The 20197-nt window shown below is 34.4% G+C and overlaps 1 protein-coding gene across 4 annotated transcripts in view; it reads left to right on the top strand.

Annotated features, from left to right (window-relative positions):
* Window positions 1-11855: 11855 nt before the first annotated feature.
* The window catches only part of NRXN1 (neurexin 1), a 624294-nt gene continuing 615952 nt past the window's right edge, over window positions 11856-20197 (top strand). For all 4 annotated transcript variants that reach the window (XM_090281275.1, XM_090281274.1, XM_090281273.1 and 1 more), the window contains exon 1: window positions 11856-12287. In XM_090281275.1, coding sequence (XP_090137401.1) covers window positions 11915-12287 — 373 coding nt within the window. In that variant the 5' untranslated portion in view covers window positions 11856-11914. The remainder of the gene's footprint in view (window positions 12288-20197) is intronic.

Raw genomic sequence — 20197 nt, 5'->3', positions numbered from 1 at the left:
ATAACATTACAAAATAAGTATTAATAATCTCATTTGATAAAGAGAGAAACTACTTGCAGAAACTAAGGAACTTACCCAAGGGAGTTTAATTAATTAAACATCTGAGTAGCAATTCAAACCTAGCGCTGTTTGAATCTATATCTATATCCATATCCATATTCATAGCCATTTTCATAGCCATATATAATTACATACATATATATCATGCAATGCATTACCTTCATAAAATAATATTAAAATTACAGAACAGAATTTTCATACAGCTTCTCAGGAACAAGTCTACTTTATAAAATCTATCACAGATGCTAAAAACAACAGCATCAGCTGTCTTCTGTGTCAACTTTCCCTGTGTCCTTTGAGGGTTCGCAGGTGGAGGTGTGATTGAAAAGGAAAGGCCAGCAGCTAGGGCAAGAAAGGGGATATATACAATTTGAGTACAGTATTCACAAATTAAATAACCAGCTCTTGAAATATCAGGTCAAGGAGGCTTAATAAAGTCCTACAATTTTTATTGCTGAAAGTAACTTAGCTATCTTAAAGAGAGTCCCATGGAAAAACAAAAAACAAAATATTAAAGAGTCTGTTCCTGGCTTTGGAGACAGGCATTCAGATTCTGTCTTGTCCACACCACTTACTGCTTCCACACTACCAGCTGTGTCTCTTTGGGCAGGTGACCCTGCCAACTGAAAAGAGAGCCACAGTAAAGTGGGGTCAGAAAGTGCTTCGCTTTCCCCTGTGCTGAGTCATTTGCCTGGGCTTCCAAATCTCTTCCATTGACTGGCCACCCACTTCTGGTATTTTGCTGCAAGAAGCTCATCCAGGACCTTGTGATTACTGAAAAGAATTAGTATGCTAATTCACTTTTTTTTCTTTCCTCCAACTAATAAATAATACAATTTTCTGAGATGGAGCAAATTCACTGATGGGTTAAAATAAAAATTATTGTAATAATTTATGGGTTATAACTTTACAAATAATTCTAATAACAGGAGTGTCATTTCAAACAATATAATTTCCTTTTGCTATCTAAAAGTTTCTTTAAGTGAATTTGAGTGAATAATATGCCACCAGCTTTGGCTTGCTACATTTTGGAAAACTAGATTAGAGCAAGTTCAATAGTTATAGATGTTTATCTTACCCATTCAGAAAACAAAAACTTGAATTATGCTTAGTGAAATAAGCCAGGCAAAGAAAGAAAAATACCATATGATATCACCTAATACAGGAAACTAAAGAACAACACAAACAAAGGAACTAAATAGAACAAAGAGCAGAATAGCAGTCAATAGGGGGGAGGGGAGAGGGAGAGAAGGGGGATAAGTAAGGGAAGGGATTAGTCAAAGAACCCGTATAAAAGACTCATGGACATGGACAACGGGGAGGGATATGATTGCGGGAGAGGGGGTGGGTTGGGTGGGGGAGAGAAATTAGGGGAAAAGGGGACAACTGTAATTGAAAAACCAAAAGAAAAAAAAAAAAGAAAAAAACAACTTTGTTATAATACAATGTATAAATATTATTAGAATAATTAATGTAAATTGCTTGGTAAGAAAGGGCTAACATATATTAGAACATATTATCAAGCTGTGATAATTAAATGAAGTGGAACTAGATCAAGAAAAAGCAGATCAATAAAACAATGAAATGTACATGAAAAGAGCATATATATATATATATATATATATATATATATATATATATATATGTATTTAATATTGGATTGTCCTTACAAATCAGTAGAAAAAAAGAGGAATTATTCAAAAATTGTGCTGGCTTCAGTAAGTAACTGTTGGGCAAAGGAACCTATTTTGGGATATCTCCTTATAAGAAAAGAGAAGTATTTTGAAAAAGATTAAAAAGTTATACACACAAACATGTAAAATTGAGTAATATTTTACAAAAAAATGTGTTTATCAGATCCCTCTTAGGGGAGAACTTTCTAACCTAAAAAAGTGATAAACACAGTCAAATGCTAAAATTTTGGCTTATCCAAAACAACATACAGCATGTGATCTCAGATCAATGGGGAAAGAACAGACTATGTAGTAAATAGTATTATATCTATACCTATATGTATCTCTATCTATCTATCTACATATATTTATATATACATCTCCATGCATACCTGTGAACATACATATGCTAAATGGGATATTATATACTAATGGACACCCTTTAGAATAATATAATATTAGATAATGGAAGGAGCTTCACTGAGTTCATGAGACTGGGGATGCAAAAGAACATGAGTTAGATGATCTAGGTATAACATTTAGTGCCACTATTTTAAAGATATAATTCTTGGTTCATGGAAAAATGTTTCCTTAAAAATAATAATTTGGGCTACTTTTTTCTGATTGAACCTGGCAGACAATTAAAACATTTTGGATAAATCAGGCATGCATTGCCCTTACTAGCAGCATCTCTGTCTGCTTGGAATAGAAGCTTTAAACTCTAATTTATGGGGTGTTACATTCTGCAAGACCACAAAAGACTGATGCTGAAAATATCTTCATTACCTCATTGCAAAATAACAATACACATTGCAAGTTTATTATTTCTAGTTAACTTTCTTGGTGTCTTTCTAAATGCCACTACTGGGGGAAATACAACTTCAGCATTGTTTACCCGTGAGGATTTTATTTTTATATTTCAGCATTAGATTATTGTGAAGCTAACACAGTTTTAGACTTAGAATTGCCTTTAAGTTACAGTTCCTTCTCTGACATGCTGCAGAAAAGAGAGCTACTCATTTGTATTGTTCTCATAATCCTACACCTATGGTAGAGATGGTTCACTGTTCTAGTTATTTATTTTAACAAAGTTGAAAGAGCACTGGACATTGAAGTCCCCAATACTTGTTCACGATCAGAGCTTGATGCCAGCTGGGACAGTCTCTTAGCTTATCTGGACCTCACTTCCCTCATCTGAAAATGAGAATTGATCTAATTGTCAGCTTTTTTTTTTTTTTTTTTTTAACAGCATCTCAAATTTCACATTACTGACAATAGAGGGTTTTTAAAATTTTTTTTATTAATTTCTACCCAAAGCATTACTGAATTACTGACTCTTTAATGTGAGAAAAATTGACGTTCTTATTTAATGGAACTTGAGAGATTTTGTTGTTGTTGTTTTCACGTGCATATGCCACTGAAAGCGTCATAGGTGGAGCCGTTCCTGCAGCGACATCACAGCCCTTCTGCTCCTGTGGCTAATCGGGGCAGCTGGTGTCCGATGTTGTCTAAGTAACTTTGGTCAGTTCACTGATAAAGGAATGAGGAAAAGACAAAAAAAGAAGGTTTTCTTTTGTCTGTTGCTTTTACTTCGTTTTATTAATAGGATGTGATTTGATCATCATATGTAATTGGAATTAAGCAAAGAGATGTATTTCTTCATATTGCTTAGACAAAATATTTTTTCCTATCCAAATTTCAACTAATTTTTGGTTTCAAATTAAATGAGTTACATTTATCTTCACTAAAACATGATGTCATTGTAGTCTGTGTTTACATTTCATAATTAATATTTTTGGTATGGGAAAAGTTTTAATTTAGGTGAAAACTTTATTTGCGTAATATCTGCACATACTTTCTAAATAGGTTTAAATTATGGGTAAAAAAATCATCACTCCCCCAACCCCTAAACAGATCATCTTATCTTTCAAAATGCCTTATGTAATTCTTCTTATAATAGAATTTCCACAATGCTAACTATTGTTTTTAAAGAGGTACTGAGATACTTTATATGGGGCTTGCACATTTCCTACATTTTCCCTCCTATTTTCAATCTCTCCCAACTATAAGTCCCTACAATTGGACTCACATTGGCCTCAAGTGGACACATTGAAATTACAGATGATAACATCTATGGTGTAACCTTCTCAGAAAAGCTAAAATCCTTTTAGTTCCTTGGTCAGTTAAATTCAACAAACTTTTTTTTTCTTTTTTTACCTTTTTGCTGAGCTATGCTCTCAGTGTAAGAAAGTTGAATTTGTATATGAAACTTGAACTTGGGTAGAAGACAGGACAATATTGAGTGTAATGACTTTTTAAAAAAGAGTGGCCAACTTGCCTCTACTCTGTTTTTATATGTATTTCTTCATGGTGTGAGGAACATTGAGGAAAATCTGTTTAATTTTCTACTTCTAAAATTTATAGAATAATCTTTTTTTTTCTGGCTGTAGCCCTTCCTTTGTAGTATGCCAAGCCTATAAGTGCTAAAATCTGTTTTTAGATCAAGACATTTTTAATTCCAAATGAGTAAGACCATCTGTGTGTCTTAACCAAGAACTTGAATTTAATGCATGTGAATATTTTTTTTCTGAGCATATGATAGCAGGTTTGACATACTTCATATACACACACACACACACACACACACATTGGATAATAAATAAACTGTATTTATGTGTGTCCACATATAGTTTACATGTTACCAGTATACAAGATCTGTCCAGAAGGTATCCAGCCATGTAATATGAAAAATAGAAAATTTTTGAAGAAGATACAAGATACAAGAAACATTGTACATAGGACAATGACACCTCAGTCCCCTTCAAATTAGGCACCTTGGGGCCTCACACAGTTCTCCCAATCACCATCAGCTCCCCCATGGTATTTTCCTGAATCTCTAACAGTCTGAAATCTCTTCCCTTTCAAATGTAATTTTAGTTTGGGGAACACTCAGAAGTCACAGGGCACCAAATCTGGACTGTAGGGGACTGAGTAACCTGGGTAATTTGATGTTTCACTGAAAAACTGCCAAAGATGTGATGCATGAGCAACCATGTTGTTATGATGAAGCTGCCAATCACCAGCTGCCCATCCATAGCTGTGGCCTTCTGCACCATCCGAATAGTTTCCATAGAGGAATGTTCAAGTTCAATGCAAAACTTGATGCAGATTCATTGCTCTACTCACTCAGTCATTTTGAATTTGATGACCACACAGTACACATGCTCACTCAATGGTGTCTACTGCCCCCACTGACTAGTACAGTGAAGTCATCATTGTTCACACGTGTACATTCCAGTCCACTCTCCTTGGCTGCCGGGTTACATTAATGTCATGCAATTCATTCTCATTATATTTATAATGGCTGGACTTTTTCCAGACAGGCTTCATACATACCAATAACAAATTATTAAGAGACATTAAACTGGTTTATTCTCTGTGAACCATGTTCTTCTGTTGCACTGGGCATATACACAGGGGAGTGATTGAAATGATATTTTCTTCATTACCTTACCTAACAGGTACTTACCTGGTTAAGTTGAAAGTGTGGAGATTAAAAATTAATTTCAAGGTAATAAATAAGTTAATGTTGGGGATGAAAGTTGTAATACACTTTATTTTCTTTTTGAGCTCTTTCTTACCTAGGTCATGACAAAACAAATGCAATTTACTTCCTGGTTGTTGGAGTGGCCCTTGTATTGTTCACTTACTGGCTAGCTCTTGGTTGCATTTTGAAATAAGCACATTGTTATAAATAGATGATGTGTGAACACAGATCACAGATAGGAGAAAAAAGAATTAAATTTGGACATTTGAAATATTCTCACCATTTCTTAATAGAGTAAAAGAATTAAATGCATTGACAAAAGCAAAAAATAAAACTTAAACTACAGTCCCCTTAGATGACTTTTAAACCTCATGGAATTTTAGAATATATATGTGTGTATATATATTATATATAATTATATGTATATATAATACACATCCTCCGCTGCCTTGCGGCATACCTCTTCAGGGGAAAGGCTAAGGGAGTAAACCCTGACAGAAAATCCGGAACCGGAGTCCCTAAGGCGGTTTGACGTTGTAGTCAACACCGGCAACTCCTGCGGCGCACCTGAAGCCAAGCTGTATTGACTCCGTCTTTCCCTTGGACCCTTCAGCTGCGAAGAGAGGGGGGGTCTGCTGCATGGGCAACAGCAGACCCTCCATATCACCCTGCCCAGGCTCTGTAGCTTCAGCGTCATCGCAAGATGTCGATTCAACACAGGAGGAGACAGATACGATGTCACTCCCGAGTCGGACTGCACAGCCATTCTCGGCGGTGCAGTTAGACTCTTAAGAAGCTACACCATTGTCTCTCGAGACGGACGGCTGCCGCCGCCGCCGCCGACGACGACGATATAATACACATGTATATATATTATATAATGAAATATATGTATAAAACATATACATATAATGAAATACCTGTTGCAACACTACATTATAGTCCTGCAAACAGAGAAATAGGCCCCTCTGCTTAAATCAACCTTGAAGTGACATTTTAATTAACAGTTACATGAAAAATTCCATGAATATTTGATTCATTTAGAGAGATTTTAATAAGGACAAACAGAAAGAAATTACTGGTTTTGGAATAATCCATGTAATTTACAGCAAGGTCATCCTTCAGCATAGTGGCAAATGGCTATTTGTGACTCTCTTATTTAGCAAGTGCTATAAACAAAACTAGGTGAAATTTCCTGCTGAGATGCTAAGACAAAGTTTGAAGTTAACATCATTAGATATTCAAACAGTATTAGATGTGGTGATGATACAAGACTTGCAGTGAACTCTGAGGCCCCACATATTTAGTGATAAAATAGAACAACATTATCTATTTCTTAAGATGCTTGAGAGACATAAACACATAATACATACCTATAAATCTTTTGTAACCGAGACTGGCAGAAAGTAAACACTTCCTGATCTGAAATGACTTTGGTTGTTGTGGCTGTAGTAGTAGCATCATTGTTACATGCCACAGAAGCCCTCTCATGAGTGAAAGTAAAGCTCCCCAGATGGCTACTTCCCATGTATATTTCCTGGCTAAGAAACCTCATCTATAGAGAAAGCCTGTCATGTAGTTCAAACTACAATATAAATATCAGGATGAACACGGAACCCCCAATCTGCTTTGATCTCTTTGACTCTGCTGTTCTATCAATTATTTTAAAACATTGACCAATTATCTACTGTGGGCCATGTTAGCTGTGACCCTTGTTACAATATTTATATTGTAGAACTACCTTAATTCACTGTAAGACTAATGCTATTTTTATTCACAAAAATACCAAAGCATGTATAACAGCAGCTACTATTTACTTGAGCACTTACTCTGTGCCAGGCCCTATTCTTAACACTGTAATTAAAATATAATTTATTTTTTACAATAACCATAATGTGGTAGGTATTATTGTTCCTTTATAAAGAGAAAACCGGGCCTCTGGAAGGTTGAAGGACTTGCACAGTTACAGGGTTGCCAGTGGCTGAGCTGGAATTTTCTCTGAGATCTGGAGGACCAGAATCCTGGTCCTCACTCGTTATTATTCCTAAGCATGGAAGAGAAAACCAAGACTGGGATCCAGATGAGTTATCTTTGTTCTCTCAAGCAGAGTCATAATAAAGCCTAGATCTCTGCATAGATCTTTGAATCAATTAACAGTGCTCATTTCACCACCCTGCATATTCTCATAGTTGAGGGATGACAAACCTTGATAAATGCATGCTAATTGGTTTAATTAAGTGAAGGCCCTCATTAAAATTTCTGAATGGAAACATATTTATAACAACAGAAAAAGCCACCTGAGTGGCAAGTGTTTTCCTACTGATGTACTTATTTCACACACTAGCACTTCCTATGGGAAAAGCTTTATCTATCAGCTACCAGTTTAACACCATCCATATAAACTGTAGATGGATATAATCCTTGAGACATGCCTGTGTACCTAAAGGTGTAGAGAATATTATCTTTACTAATGGATTAGTGTTTTGATATATTTCAGAACAGAGAACAATATCCTGACATCAACACCTCAAATGGAAGAAAGTACCAGAAAAAGAGGGAACAAGAGGGCACATCTTTTACCTCCTCCCCAAATCACATAGATTGAGGAGTGGGGGAGGGAACCTCAAGGATTAATGTATGTGACATGTCTTTACATTTTAGATGTCTGTTTTAGAAATAAGAAACTGAGATATAGTGAGGTTAAGCAACTTGACTTAGATAATCACTTTGTGATTAAACTAAGTCTATATCCAGACTATCAAACTTCTATTCTTAAGCCTGTATATATCCTCTGCCTTTTGAGGATTGTTATCAAGATCAAATAAAATACTCAATGATTTTCTATTTTGTATTTCGAGCCTAAAACACAATTACTAAAGCCTAAAATATATTACTCTTATTCTTCCACATTTAGGTGTGAGGGACATTTTAAAATTTCTAAGAAATGTTGGAGAAAAGGGAAAAATTTGTTGCGGTGTGTGGAAATTAAATGGCAGCTAAATGAAAACAAACCCCTTCCCCCAAAAAACAGCAAATAGCATACAAATGGCAGAAAAATCTAAGGCCTCTTTCATATATATTTTTACTCCTCTGGGACTTATAACAAAAGCTCATAAAATTTAACATTTTGAATTACTCTTCAAAAAAACCAATATTAAAAAAAAAAAAAAAACTGGATTCAATAGCAAATCCAGATTAGTATACAATAATATCATCACAATTGTTAAGATGCCCACAATATTATAGAGGCTTGTTGAAACTGTTAAATAAATGATAAATTTTGATGTAAATAGGAAAAAAGATGTATGAATAATTGTAAATGATTGAGAAATATATTAGAAAGAAGCAAAAAAGAACTTACATGAGAATTTTTAGAAGATATGAGTGCTTACTGGATACTTTTTATTATTAAAATTGAAGTATACTCAGGTCATTTTTAGATAAGTCTAACTTTAGGAAAGTAGGGTGATTATGAAATCTGGGTCACATGAAGTAATAGTGTAGAGCTGAGAGCTATCATCCTGTCTATCCAAAATTGCCTTTCTGTCTTTCAGAGTTGTCTTTCAAAGAATACAAAATGAGAAGGGAAAAAATACATTGTATTTCTCCTCAAGATAGTTCTTCTAGGAAAATGATTCGACCACTGGAGAATTTTAACTCAGGTGTTTTTCACTGTAAAAGCAATTTACACCCCACAAGATGAGTTTGGAGGTGAAAAAATTTTAATACATAGGCCAGCTTTCCATTTATAACTAAACATGTACTGGAGTTTCTACATTTTCCTAGAAAAATGGGCTGAAAATAGTAGGTAGCTTATGATATTGATCCACAGTACCACATTCTGTTGTACTTTAACTATATTTATAAATAGTGTGATTAATAAGCCTTTAATCTAAGAACAAGGTTAAATAAAAGTAAAGGAAGACTTTTATTCAACTCTCACCAGATGTTTATTGCATGCACAGTGGGTCAGGTGCATGTTCTTGGCACTGGGCTGTGGGGAGCAGGGTCCCTGCCTACAGAAAGCACAGAATATGGTGAAGATTAATTTCTTTTTGGGGGGGGGATCAGTAGAGGGACAGGGCATGGGTAACACTGTGTAATATGATCAAGGGAATCCCTATTTTCCCTCTCCATCTCCCTGAACCTTCCTATCACCAGAGCACCCAGTTCTCTTGTACCATTATAAATCTCCAACTGAAATCCCCACCAGCATTTGCCCTAACCTCACATATTTTATCTTTTTGGTAGCTGGTGTAGGACTCAGGTGGCAATATACTCACCCTTATACCCACTTGCTTATGTCAGAAATACACAATTTCATCACTGTGGGTCTATTGCTCAGGCAATGTGTTAGCACTGATTAGCATTATCATCCTTATCATTTGGGTTAGGAAATACTCATTCCTAACCAATATCTATGTCATAAGAATTTCCAAATATTAAAATATAAATCACAAATAAAAATGAAAAAAATAATGCGGTGTAGCTTGAACATTATGCTGACAGGTTATAAAAGCTGGAAATCATCCGTGGAAAGCATTTTCTCCACTTCTAAAAATGCTGAAAGAAAGGCAATTCTAAATTAACTTTTCCAAGGCTTAATAGCTCTTTCTTTTTTCAGGGAAGTATACTTAAGATTTAATCTAATTCCTTTTTGTTATTGCTTAAGTTCATTTTCTCTTCTTTTGTTGTCAATAGATGCTTGTTAAACTATTATACATATTTGTTCAAAGAATAAGGGATATGAAATTTTTTATCATAATCCTTCCTTAAGATAAAGATAAATTGAAGCACTAAGGCTAGCATTTGAAATATGTGACTTATTTAGTTGGCACAAATCAAGTATAAAATACTAATTATATGAGTGTGCTTAATTTCTAGAACTTTCCTTATAATGGATTAATTTAGTACTAGTATCTGTGTGTCTACTTAGTGGAGGATTGATGATATTTATTATTATGTAGTTTGAGGTTGTTGATAATCTTACCATGTACCTGACATTGGATTGATAGCCTTTATGTAGATTTTTTCACCTACATGAATTTTCTCCTTTAATCATTATAATCATCCCCTAAGGTATTATCTTGCTATAAAAGAGAAAAAGAAGACTTACAGATCATTCAGCTGGTAATGCTGGAGCTGGAATTTGAACTTAGGAAGTCCAATACCAGAGAATGCACTCTTACTCACTCTGAAAAGTAAAGTATTCATTAACAAATAATATCAGGAAATGTATTAACAACACTATCTCTTGGTTCAGTTGGCCTTGAGTTTAGAAGAATTAAATACTGTGTTGACCTGGTTAACTTTGCAGCACTAATCAGACTTAGGCTTTCTTACTTTTTCTCTTATATAAATATAATTTTACATATGGATAAATGAGATTAGAACCTGAAAGTGTTAACTCACTGTGAAATTTTGAGTGCCCTCTTAAAGGAATTTAGATACTTATCTGGGCATAGTTAACTAATTTATCCTTATGTCAATAAAACCTACATTTTTTTGAAATGTAATTATCCATCTGTGCATTTTATAGAGAAAGGGTATGAATCTCTCTTTATCCTTATGTCAAAATAGCTACAAATTAAATAAAGGGATGTGACTGACAGCAGATGCATGATACTATGAGCCCTGCCAGTGGATCTGTCAGTGTGCTGTTTGGAAGAAAAAGAGCCCTACGACCAGCAATCAGAGCCACCCACCACTTTAGATGAAGTGCTTTGGAAAATGAGAGTATAGGACAAACTCTGTTTCACATCTGTTTTTTCAAAGTGAAGGGAACGCTAGTAATACAGATTGAATGGATTTAGAATAAAAACCATGTTCCAGAGTTACATTACATTATGCAAACAATTATTAATGTAGGACGGAGCATGAGAGAGCTTCTGTATCTTAGTTGTATTTTATGATTTTTCTGAGAAAATTTAGGATATTTTCCACCTCAACTTGTGACTATCTTATTAACATATACAGGATGGGGCAAAAGTAGGTTAACAGTTGTTTGCATGGAAACTAATATAATAATTAATAAATGATAATACAATAATAAACCCTATTATATGTACTCACAATTATAACCCCATTTTTGCCCCACTCTGTATATTACCATGGATATAGAGACCATAGAAGAGATATTATATTTTAGGGAACTGTTATACAAACATATCTGATTTCAAATACTTTAGAGATGAGACAATTGGAAAACCTCAATACTTGCATTTAATAAGCAAAGTATAATAGCCAACTAATGAAAGCAAATGGCATTTATAAATTCAAGCCTACACATTCTTGAAATAAAAGCTCTCTGCAGATTTATCCAAATTATTTAAGTTAACTAGAGACAGTTTGTATGTTTGCACAAATTATTTGAATGACAGATTGGAATGGTTATTGCTCAATGAATTGATATTTGAATTTTCTTTAACTGAACAAAATGTCTTATACATCAAAAGGCACTAAACAGTATGAACCTTTTTCATGATCTACTTGCCATTACATGATCTGATCACAAGTTCTATATATTAAAATGTGAGTTTGGTTTCTCACTGCTATCCTTTGCCTACAGGTTGTATATAAAAATAATGATGTAAGGCTGGAATTATCTCGACTTGCCAAGCAAGGAGACCCTAAGATGAAGATCCACGGAGTAGTGGCGTTTAAATGTGAGAATGTTGCAACTTTGGACCCAATCACCTTTGAAACCCCAGAGTCTTTCATCTCTTTGCCTAAATGGAATGCAAAGAAAACCGGCTCCATATCATTTGATTTCCGCACAACAGAGCCAAATGGACTCATCTTATTTAGCCATGGCAAGCCGCGGCACCAAAAAGATGCCAAGCACCCACAGATGATAAAGGTTGACTTCTTTGCTATTGAAATGCTGGATGGCCACCTCTACCTCCTCCTAGACATGGGGTCAGGTACAATAAAAATCAGAGCCCTGCAGAAGAAAGTGAATGATGGAGAATGGTATCATGTGGACTTCCAGAGAGACGGCCGGTCAGGTAATTTATCTACTTCCTATGCTGCGTGTCTACTGGAACGCCCCCTCCACCCTTCTCCTTTCCTAAGCAATTAAAACCAAGACATTTTAAAAGACTTTCTGCATTTCTGTCTTTAGGGTACGGAAAATTATCTGTTCATTAATCATCATAGTTGAGCATCAAACTCCAAATGCTCAAATGGCTTCTTAAATGAATATTTATTGGATAATCAAGTGCCAAATCTTGCAAGAAATTTTATCTTAAATTTACAATGACAAAATTTAGTTTTCTGGCATTACCAATGCTCATTTACATTGTTGGATGTTTAGAAGTACCTGAAATGACAAATATAAAATATTAAAGAATATTTAGTAATCTATACATAAAATCCTTAGTTTAATACAGCACACTTTTAATCCAACTTGGGGCTAGCATATCCAAAATACTTTAATCAATACAGTTAGGTTTCAAGGACCCTGGCAAAACTGCTGTCTTCCAACTAGCTTTCCTTCCTAGTGAAAGATGTTTGAAATTCCACCAACAGGGATTCATTCCTCTGGTTTCTTTTTGCTGCACCTTTTCTCTGAAGGTGTGTGTGTGCAGCAGGGAAAGGAGGGGACTTGGAGGGAAGGCTTAAAGGAATAGCATTTCTTTACTCTGAAATTTTGGAGTGGATTAGGGGGCACAGGAAAATGAGTAGCATTAAGCTTGAGGGGGTAAGAATCAGAGCATTTGTGAAATGTAAGAGGAGGGGTGAGGGGAAGACACAATATCTTTTTATATATACAACTATATATTACATTTTTTTAAAACTTTCTTCGCTTCCTGCTCCTATACTCTAATTGTGTCTCTCACAAATCAAATTATGTTCTTATGATAAAAAGCAACTGAATTTAGACCTGGCTACTCTCCTCCTCTCCCTCGCCAACTCTCTCATTTGCATATATACTATACCATCCACTCTGGATTTTCCATTACAAAGCAGTAGAAACTTGGCCAAGGCATTTGGAGGGGATGTGTGTGCTTTATTTCTTGTGTAAAACATACTGTGAAGGATCCAGTTTCACTGGATTCCAACCCAGTGAAGTGAGAGTAACAATGAAAGGGCTTAGGATTCTATATTTTTGCAGTTTCCAGGGGACCTGATGATCAGCCAAACTTGAGGACCACAGACCAGAAGACTTTTAGTGCTTCTTTCGGATCCAATAATCTGAGATTATGATCCTACTTAAGAGGGGTCATTCTGACATCCTGAGGCTGACTTTTCCTTTTCACACCCCTTTCATAGACTCCCTTGTCAGTTGTTTACTTCTCTGCTACAGAACTGTTTTTGATTCCACTATTATTTATGCCTTGTTTTACCATCTATCAATCAAGAAGATTGTGTTTACCCTCCTAGAAATATCTTTTTTTCCCAATAAAGAAATTGGATGTATGGAAATGAGGGAGAGGCTGAGGGTGAAGGAAGAGAATTGAAGTAGGGTCAGAGCCGATTGCGCTTCCCCCAGACACTGTTTCTGATCCCTCACTCTCTGGAAATTTCCTTTCTCTGCATTGGTGTTCTTTCATTTTCCTAAGGAAGTCCAAAAGAGTGGTTAGTTACCATTCTCTGCAATTTGTGTTATGCTATCATTCTATTCTCCAGTGTCTTAGATGATTGAGAGTAGCCAGCAATTTGTTTTTCTGCTCTACTATACTAATTCCATTAGGAATTGGATTCCTCTTTGTTTTCATGATTTAAGCTGAGAAGAGCACATTGGTGGGAATACAGAAATATAACAAGAGTGCCTCCTTTTGTCTCCCCTCAATCCCAGAGTTAGCAGTTAATTTGCTACTTAGGAACTTTTTAAAACAGAAGATATTAAAAGAGGATGAGAAATGAATTAATCTCGTGTTGTGAAATACTAACTTGTGGATATTATAGTTTGACTTAAAATGCATCTAGAATAAAATTTGAAATTGATTTCTGAGAATATGTATGTTTTAGTCAGACTTTAATACAATCTAAATAAATTTTAACTGATCAGGTTGACATCTTTAAGAAGATCAGAAGGATAAAAAATACCACACTTCTGATCAGTTGTATTTTGTTCACCTAGAAATAAGGTATTTTTAATTATATGAAGAAATCCATGATTAATGTCAAAATTTTAAGAAATGCAAAAGAATGCAAAAAGAAAAATAACCACTTATGTATTTGATAATGATGATTCATACCTAGATCTTTATTTCTAATTTTTTAAATTTATTTTTAAATTATAATTGATATGCAATATTATATTATTTTCAGGTGGATGGCATGGTGACTTAAATTTATGTACCTTACAAAGTGATCACCACACTGAGTCTAGTAACCATCTGACTTTCTGGTCTTAAGTGATGATGCAATCTAATTAGTGTTCCCAAGTCCTTTGGATGACCTAATATAATAAGGATCAGATAAATACCTTAATCTGCAAGCAGAATAAAATCTACTTTTTCTGTTCAAGCTCTTTGACATTCAAATTACCAATAGTTTATTAACTGTCCTGATAATATTCTCATTAGAAAAGGTCAAAGCAAGGAATAGCTACTTTAATTTATAAAGTTCAATGCTGAATGGGAAGAAAAAAGAGATACCTTAAAAGCATGTTAAGAAAGAAGCAAAGTTAAACATAATATATTTTTTTGAAATCCAATGGAAAAATTAAGTTACTGTGCATGGTGGTATTTTCATGGCAAAGTACTTTTAAGAGATTATGGTTTCAGATTAGTAAATTGGAAAAACAATATAAAAACCATAGCTTATGCACTAAACCAAGTTTTGCTCTTTTCCTAAAATGAAAAAAAAAAAAAAACTCATGTTATTCAGCCAAGCTCATGGGAGTTTAATGTAATTTTAATAACTGCAGCTGTTAATATTGTATACATAGTATTTTAATTAAGTTCTGTATTTACACACTACATTGGTTTGGTATAAAACAGCCTTTTTAAAGATTGAATTCAAAGCTATACTAACTTTGATTTTATTTAAAAAATACTTTTTAGTTAGGCTGGTGAAATATGAAGATGTACATAATTCCATTAAAATGAGGAAAGACAGAATTTCAAAGAATAATTTATTTTACTCATTTTCATGAGTTACATTCAGTTGTAAAATGTGAGTAAATAATACTGCCATAACAAGAGGGTAATGTGTGATGATTTCTGACTCATGAACGATAAAGGTCATATCTGTTGGTTTGCCTGGGATAAACCTTAGTATATTTTAAAATGTCTAATGAGTCATATATTTTCTGTTATTAAAATAGAGGGAGCCCAGAACTAAGAGTTGTTATTTCTGCTAGTGACCATACTAAAGTAAGTAGGAAAGAGAACCATGGCCGTTACTTTGATGCCAAAAATTTTAGTAATGTTGGTTATAGATAAGGTTAAAATGGTATTTGTTGGACAGACGGGTTTTTAAAATATTTTCCTAAGAGTTTATAATGGAAACCCATGTATGAGAGTTAAGTTCTTACTTATGTTTACATCCACAGGTTCCAGTACTTTCTTGTGCAATAGCAGTTGCTCAATAAATATTTGTTATAAGAAAAAATAAAACAGAATAACAAGTTAATGGCTAAGTACCAATCTGCCCCCAATATTTTAAAATAATAGCTTCATCCTTACATTTGAAGAATAATTGCCCTCTTCTAGTTGTAAATGTAGTTTCTTAAAGGAATTACACTACTTCCTAAAAGCAGCCACACACTATACTATAGGGTAAAAGGTCCTGTCCTTCTTTTAAGGATACAATACTATCCTCCAAGCGCAGAACCACCCTCCCCCAAAAAGAATGCAGGGAGGAAGTTAAACATTTATTAGAGAATGGTCATGAGCTTGGCACCAAAATCACAAGCTTTTATGAGAACAGAATTGCTAATCTTGCTTGTTCATGAGATCCTCATGCCATTTAGCAAATATGTACATAGAAAAAAAATTAATCATGAGTGAAGGTGTTCACACCTTCTTGGGAACTGGAATATACAACCACAGAAGCATGTTAGCGACAAGGAAGATAGTCACCAGGATGTCCATCTTTCTGATGATTTACTCTTCAGTCCTTTGCTCAATAAAAGATTGGAAATGAGACCCATGTTCAGTGAGAAATATTGCCTTGATCTGAATACTTTTGTAGAACTCATTTTCAAAACCATTAATTGTATTGGGTTATATGTCTCTGCTTTTATTCTGAAACGTGGGAAAGAGAGGAGTGCTTTAATACGCACACTTTGACTAATGTTGCTCGGCCACAGCTGTTCTCTCTGTACAATGCAGCTTCTTTCATTGCCCACTTGGTCTATTGCCAGTGACGTGGGAGGCCAACTGGGCTGAGCCATGAATGGCATTTTCAGATTCTACATTCAATTGGCAAAGGAGGGACCATACAAAGTCCAGGCATGATTCTGTGGATCAGAGTGTGTGACTTGAGTACAGCAAAAAGCGGATGTCCTCCTGGGGTAGCTTAGCTAGTTAACAGAGCAAAAGCCCTAAGATGCCGATTTAATAAATATGGTTGAAGAGGATCTTTACTCTGCAAACTTTACATTTCCTTACCAGCCCCTCTTCCCTTTACAGGGTTACCCTTTCCGTCTATTTTGTTCCCAAATTCAATACAAAACAACTGCCAAGGTATTTAGCTAAAATGTGAATTATGTTAAAATTAGGATGAGGTTAATGACTGTGTTCTGGGGCATGGATATTATTTAAATTTGTGTTAAGCTCTTTGGCTCACTCAAGGGTATCCTCTCAAGTATTTTCATAGCCAACTGCTATGGATTTTTTTTTTTTTTTGTAAACCATCATTACACATTGAAGTCAAAGAGTAAACTCATTATTCTTGTCAAAATCTGCTGGTGTACAGCAGGCTACACAGATTGTATTAGTGGTTATTCATACGTAAGCCTACATTTAACAACTAAGAAGCCATTGAAATTTGAATTGAAGTCATAGAGTTCCAGTTTAAGAACTAGAAATTACAGTGGTAAAGGCACAAGGCTCTCTCCAGAGCACATAATTAGAGGTTTATAGTAATCACTGTTTGATGTGAACAGCACTTTCTAGCTATCTATTACCAGCACTGATTTCTATGTATAGCATTTATGAATCACCACACTTAGACATTTCTACTTGAACAACCATTAGACTACTTCTCTGTTTAGATCTTGATTTGAACTTGCCCTCTGACTATAAACATTTTTCCTATGCATCTACCTAGTAGCTTGTTTTATATACTGAAATAATTTTAAGTAAATTTATAATACTCTATTCTGTATCCATGTCTATAAACCATTCCCTATCAATGGAACACCTGAAATACTTTATTAATAATTTGTCAATTATTTGGCTATTTTGATGACTAGATGCAATCAACTTTGCATAAATTTTTATATTAAATTTAATTAATTGATACTTATATTTATGTATTCTGAAAAAAATTTCAATTTTCCACATTTTTCCAATCTTTGTTAACATGTACATGCATTTTATCCAGGTACAATTACATTATAAACATAATATTTTAGGCTATTTGTTTAAATGATGTCATAAACCCTTTTTTGCTCAAAAATATATCGAAGTAACAACATTTATCTCTGGGGGTTATGAAAACAGCATGTGAAAATCAAAACAGAGCTTTGCAGAGGCACCTTAATGAAGCTCCCAGGTTTGTAGGACTCAATGTATTAACTTGTTTATAGAAAAAAAAGTCACAGAGACAAATATCGACACTATTCATCTAAGAACTGCCCAGGGGACTTGAGCATTTTACCCCACTATAGAGCTAGGAGACAGGTCATCTTAATGAAGACGAGGGAGGGTGACAGACCATCCTAAGCTAATGTTACTACATATTGCTGTACCTTGTGTACTCTCCTTGCTCAGAATGCCTGTTCTCTACTCTTTTGATTAAGTTTTAGCTCTCACTGTAGGGCTGTTTGCAGTTGAGGGACAAAATAGATCAGTTATATAGATATGAGTATTCAGGTCCCTGTAACAATTTAATTTGCCTTTATAAATGCATAAGCAAGTGTTAGATCACAAATTGGCACCTCATATTGGCAGAGCTACATAGGAAGCATTCCATATCCTGTGATAGTTAATTTCTTATAGAGATTTAATTACTTGGCATTCTTATTTTATATATAGATTTTGTGGGCTTGGTAAATATCAGTCAAAGCCTGAGAGATAGAAACTTGCATCCTTAAGAAATAGGCAGTTATCTGACATCACCCAACCACAGTGACCCTCTCTGTGAAGTGGAATAAATAATACTAAAATAATATTTTAATTGCTACACAATACGTCACTTGATTGATATTTGCAATTTCTGACCATTGTGTATCATTTTATAAACATGTTATCTGTACATTTAACCTTACTCAGAGAAGTCTATTTTTAAAATTCACATGTGTGTATATGTTGCTGTGAGTATGCATGTGCCTTTGTATATGTGCATGTGCTTAATACTTGGCATGTATGTAACATAAATGTGTGCTATTGATGAAAATGTTCAGGCAATTCAAAAAGTATGTAAGTAAAATGTTTTCATTTGCTACACAGTTCCCTCACCAATTCACTGCCTCCTTCATTGATAACCACTAAAAATATTTTGTGTTAAAAAATCCTCATTTTCCTATGCATCAATATATCTATAAATATATTTATAGGTATAAAATATATGTAGAGCTTCTTTTTATACATACACAAGATCATTGTCAGCAATTATCGGGTGATTTGAAAAACCTACTAAGAACTTTTTCTGTGCCTTTTTTTTGTAGTGACATCATATAATTTCTTAGTTTGAACATATCAATACATATTTTCATTCTTTTCTATTAATGGGCATTTAACTTCTTTAAATTTTTTTAAAAATTACACTGTTTTAAACCAATTTATAAAGGAAGTCATCTATTATATCTTTAAGCATAAGGTCAGGCTTTTGTAGCATTGATTCTGAGAACTGGAACTACTGGATTAGCTGCATTTTAATTTTGGAAGATTATGACAGGTTATTTTAATAATCAGCTGTTTAAATTTACACTCATCTATAATGTATAAGGTGCCCTTTTCATATCTTGCCTCTTACTAGATATTCTCAAACTTTTATGTTTTGTTCCAAAATTTACTTCTTCTTATATTACTTTAATTCCTGAAATTTCTGGCTCATGGGTGAATCCAAGTAAACAGAAAATATAGAGTAATAAGCAGACAACAATATTTAAGCTGTATTTTGTTTCATTTTCAAATAAAGTTTATTTCCATTACTATTATAAACCTAATGCATGACATGTCCTTTTTTTCGTTTTTTAATTTTTAAGTTTATTTTAATATGCTTTATTGATTATGCTGTTACAGTAGTCCCAATTTCTTCTCTCTTTGTTCCCCTCCATCCAGTGACCCCTTCCTTCCAGTTGCCCCCTCCTCTTAGTCCATGTCCATTGGTTGTACATATAGTTCTTCTCAACATCTTCCTATCTACTCCACTCACTCCTACCATGCTTCTTAATTCCTGTACCATCTCCCTCCCTTGCCCTCCTCCCCCTCCTTGCTGACCTTCCTCCAAAATGTTCCCCATACCTATAATTCTTTTCACACTCTTGTTGCCTACTTAGTTTGCCTTTGTTTCAATTACTTAGCTTCTGTTGTTGGTTGTTTTGATACACTTTTCATTTTAATGTTCATAGTTTTAATCCTCTTTCTCTTAAACAAGTCCCTTTAACATCTCATATAACAGTGGTTTGGATCTGATGAACTCCTTCAGTTTTATTTTGTCCTGGAAGCACTTTCTCTGCCCTTCTATTCTGAATGACAACTTCACTGGACAGAGTAACGTGGTTGTAGGTTTTTGCTTTTTATTACTTTGAATATTTCTTGCCAGTCCCTTCTTGCCTGCAGAGCTTCTTTTGAGA

The sequence above is a fragment of the Furipterus horrens genome, unplaced genomic scaffold (assembly GCF_987537825.1).
Source record: "Furipterus horrens unplaced genomic scaffold, mFurHor1.1.pri manual_scaffold_6, whole genome shotgun sequence".
NCBI classification, from domain to species: domain Eukaryota; kingdom Metazoa; phylum Chordata; class Mammalia; order Chiroptera; family Furipteridae; genus Furipterus; species Furipterus horrens.
Note: the sequence above shows the minus strand (reverse complement) of the source record. Positions and strands in the feature narration are given on the sequence as shown.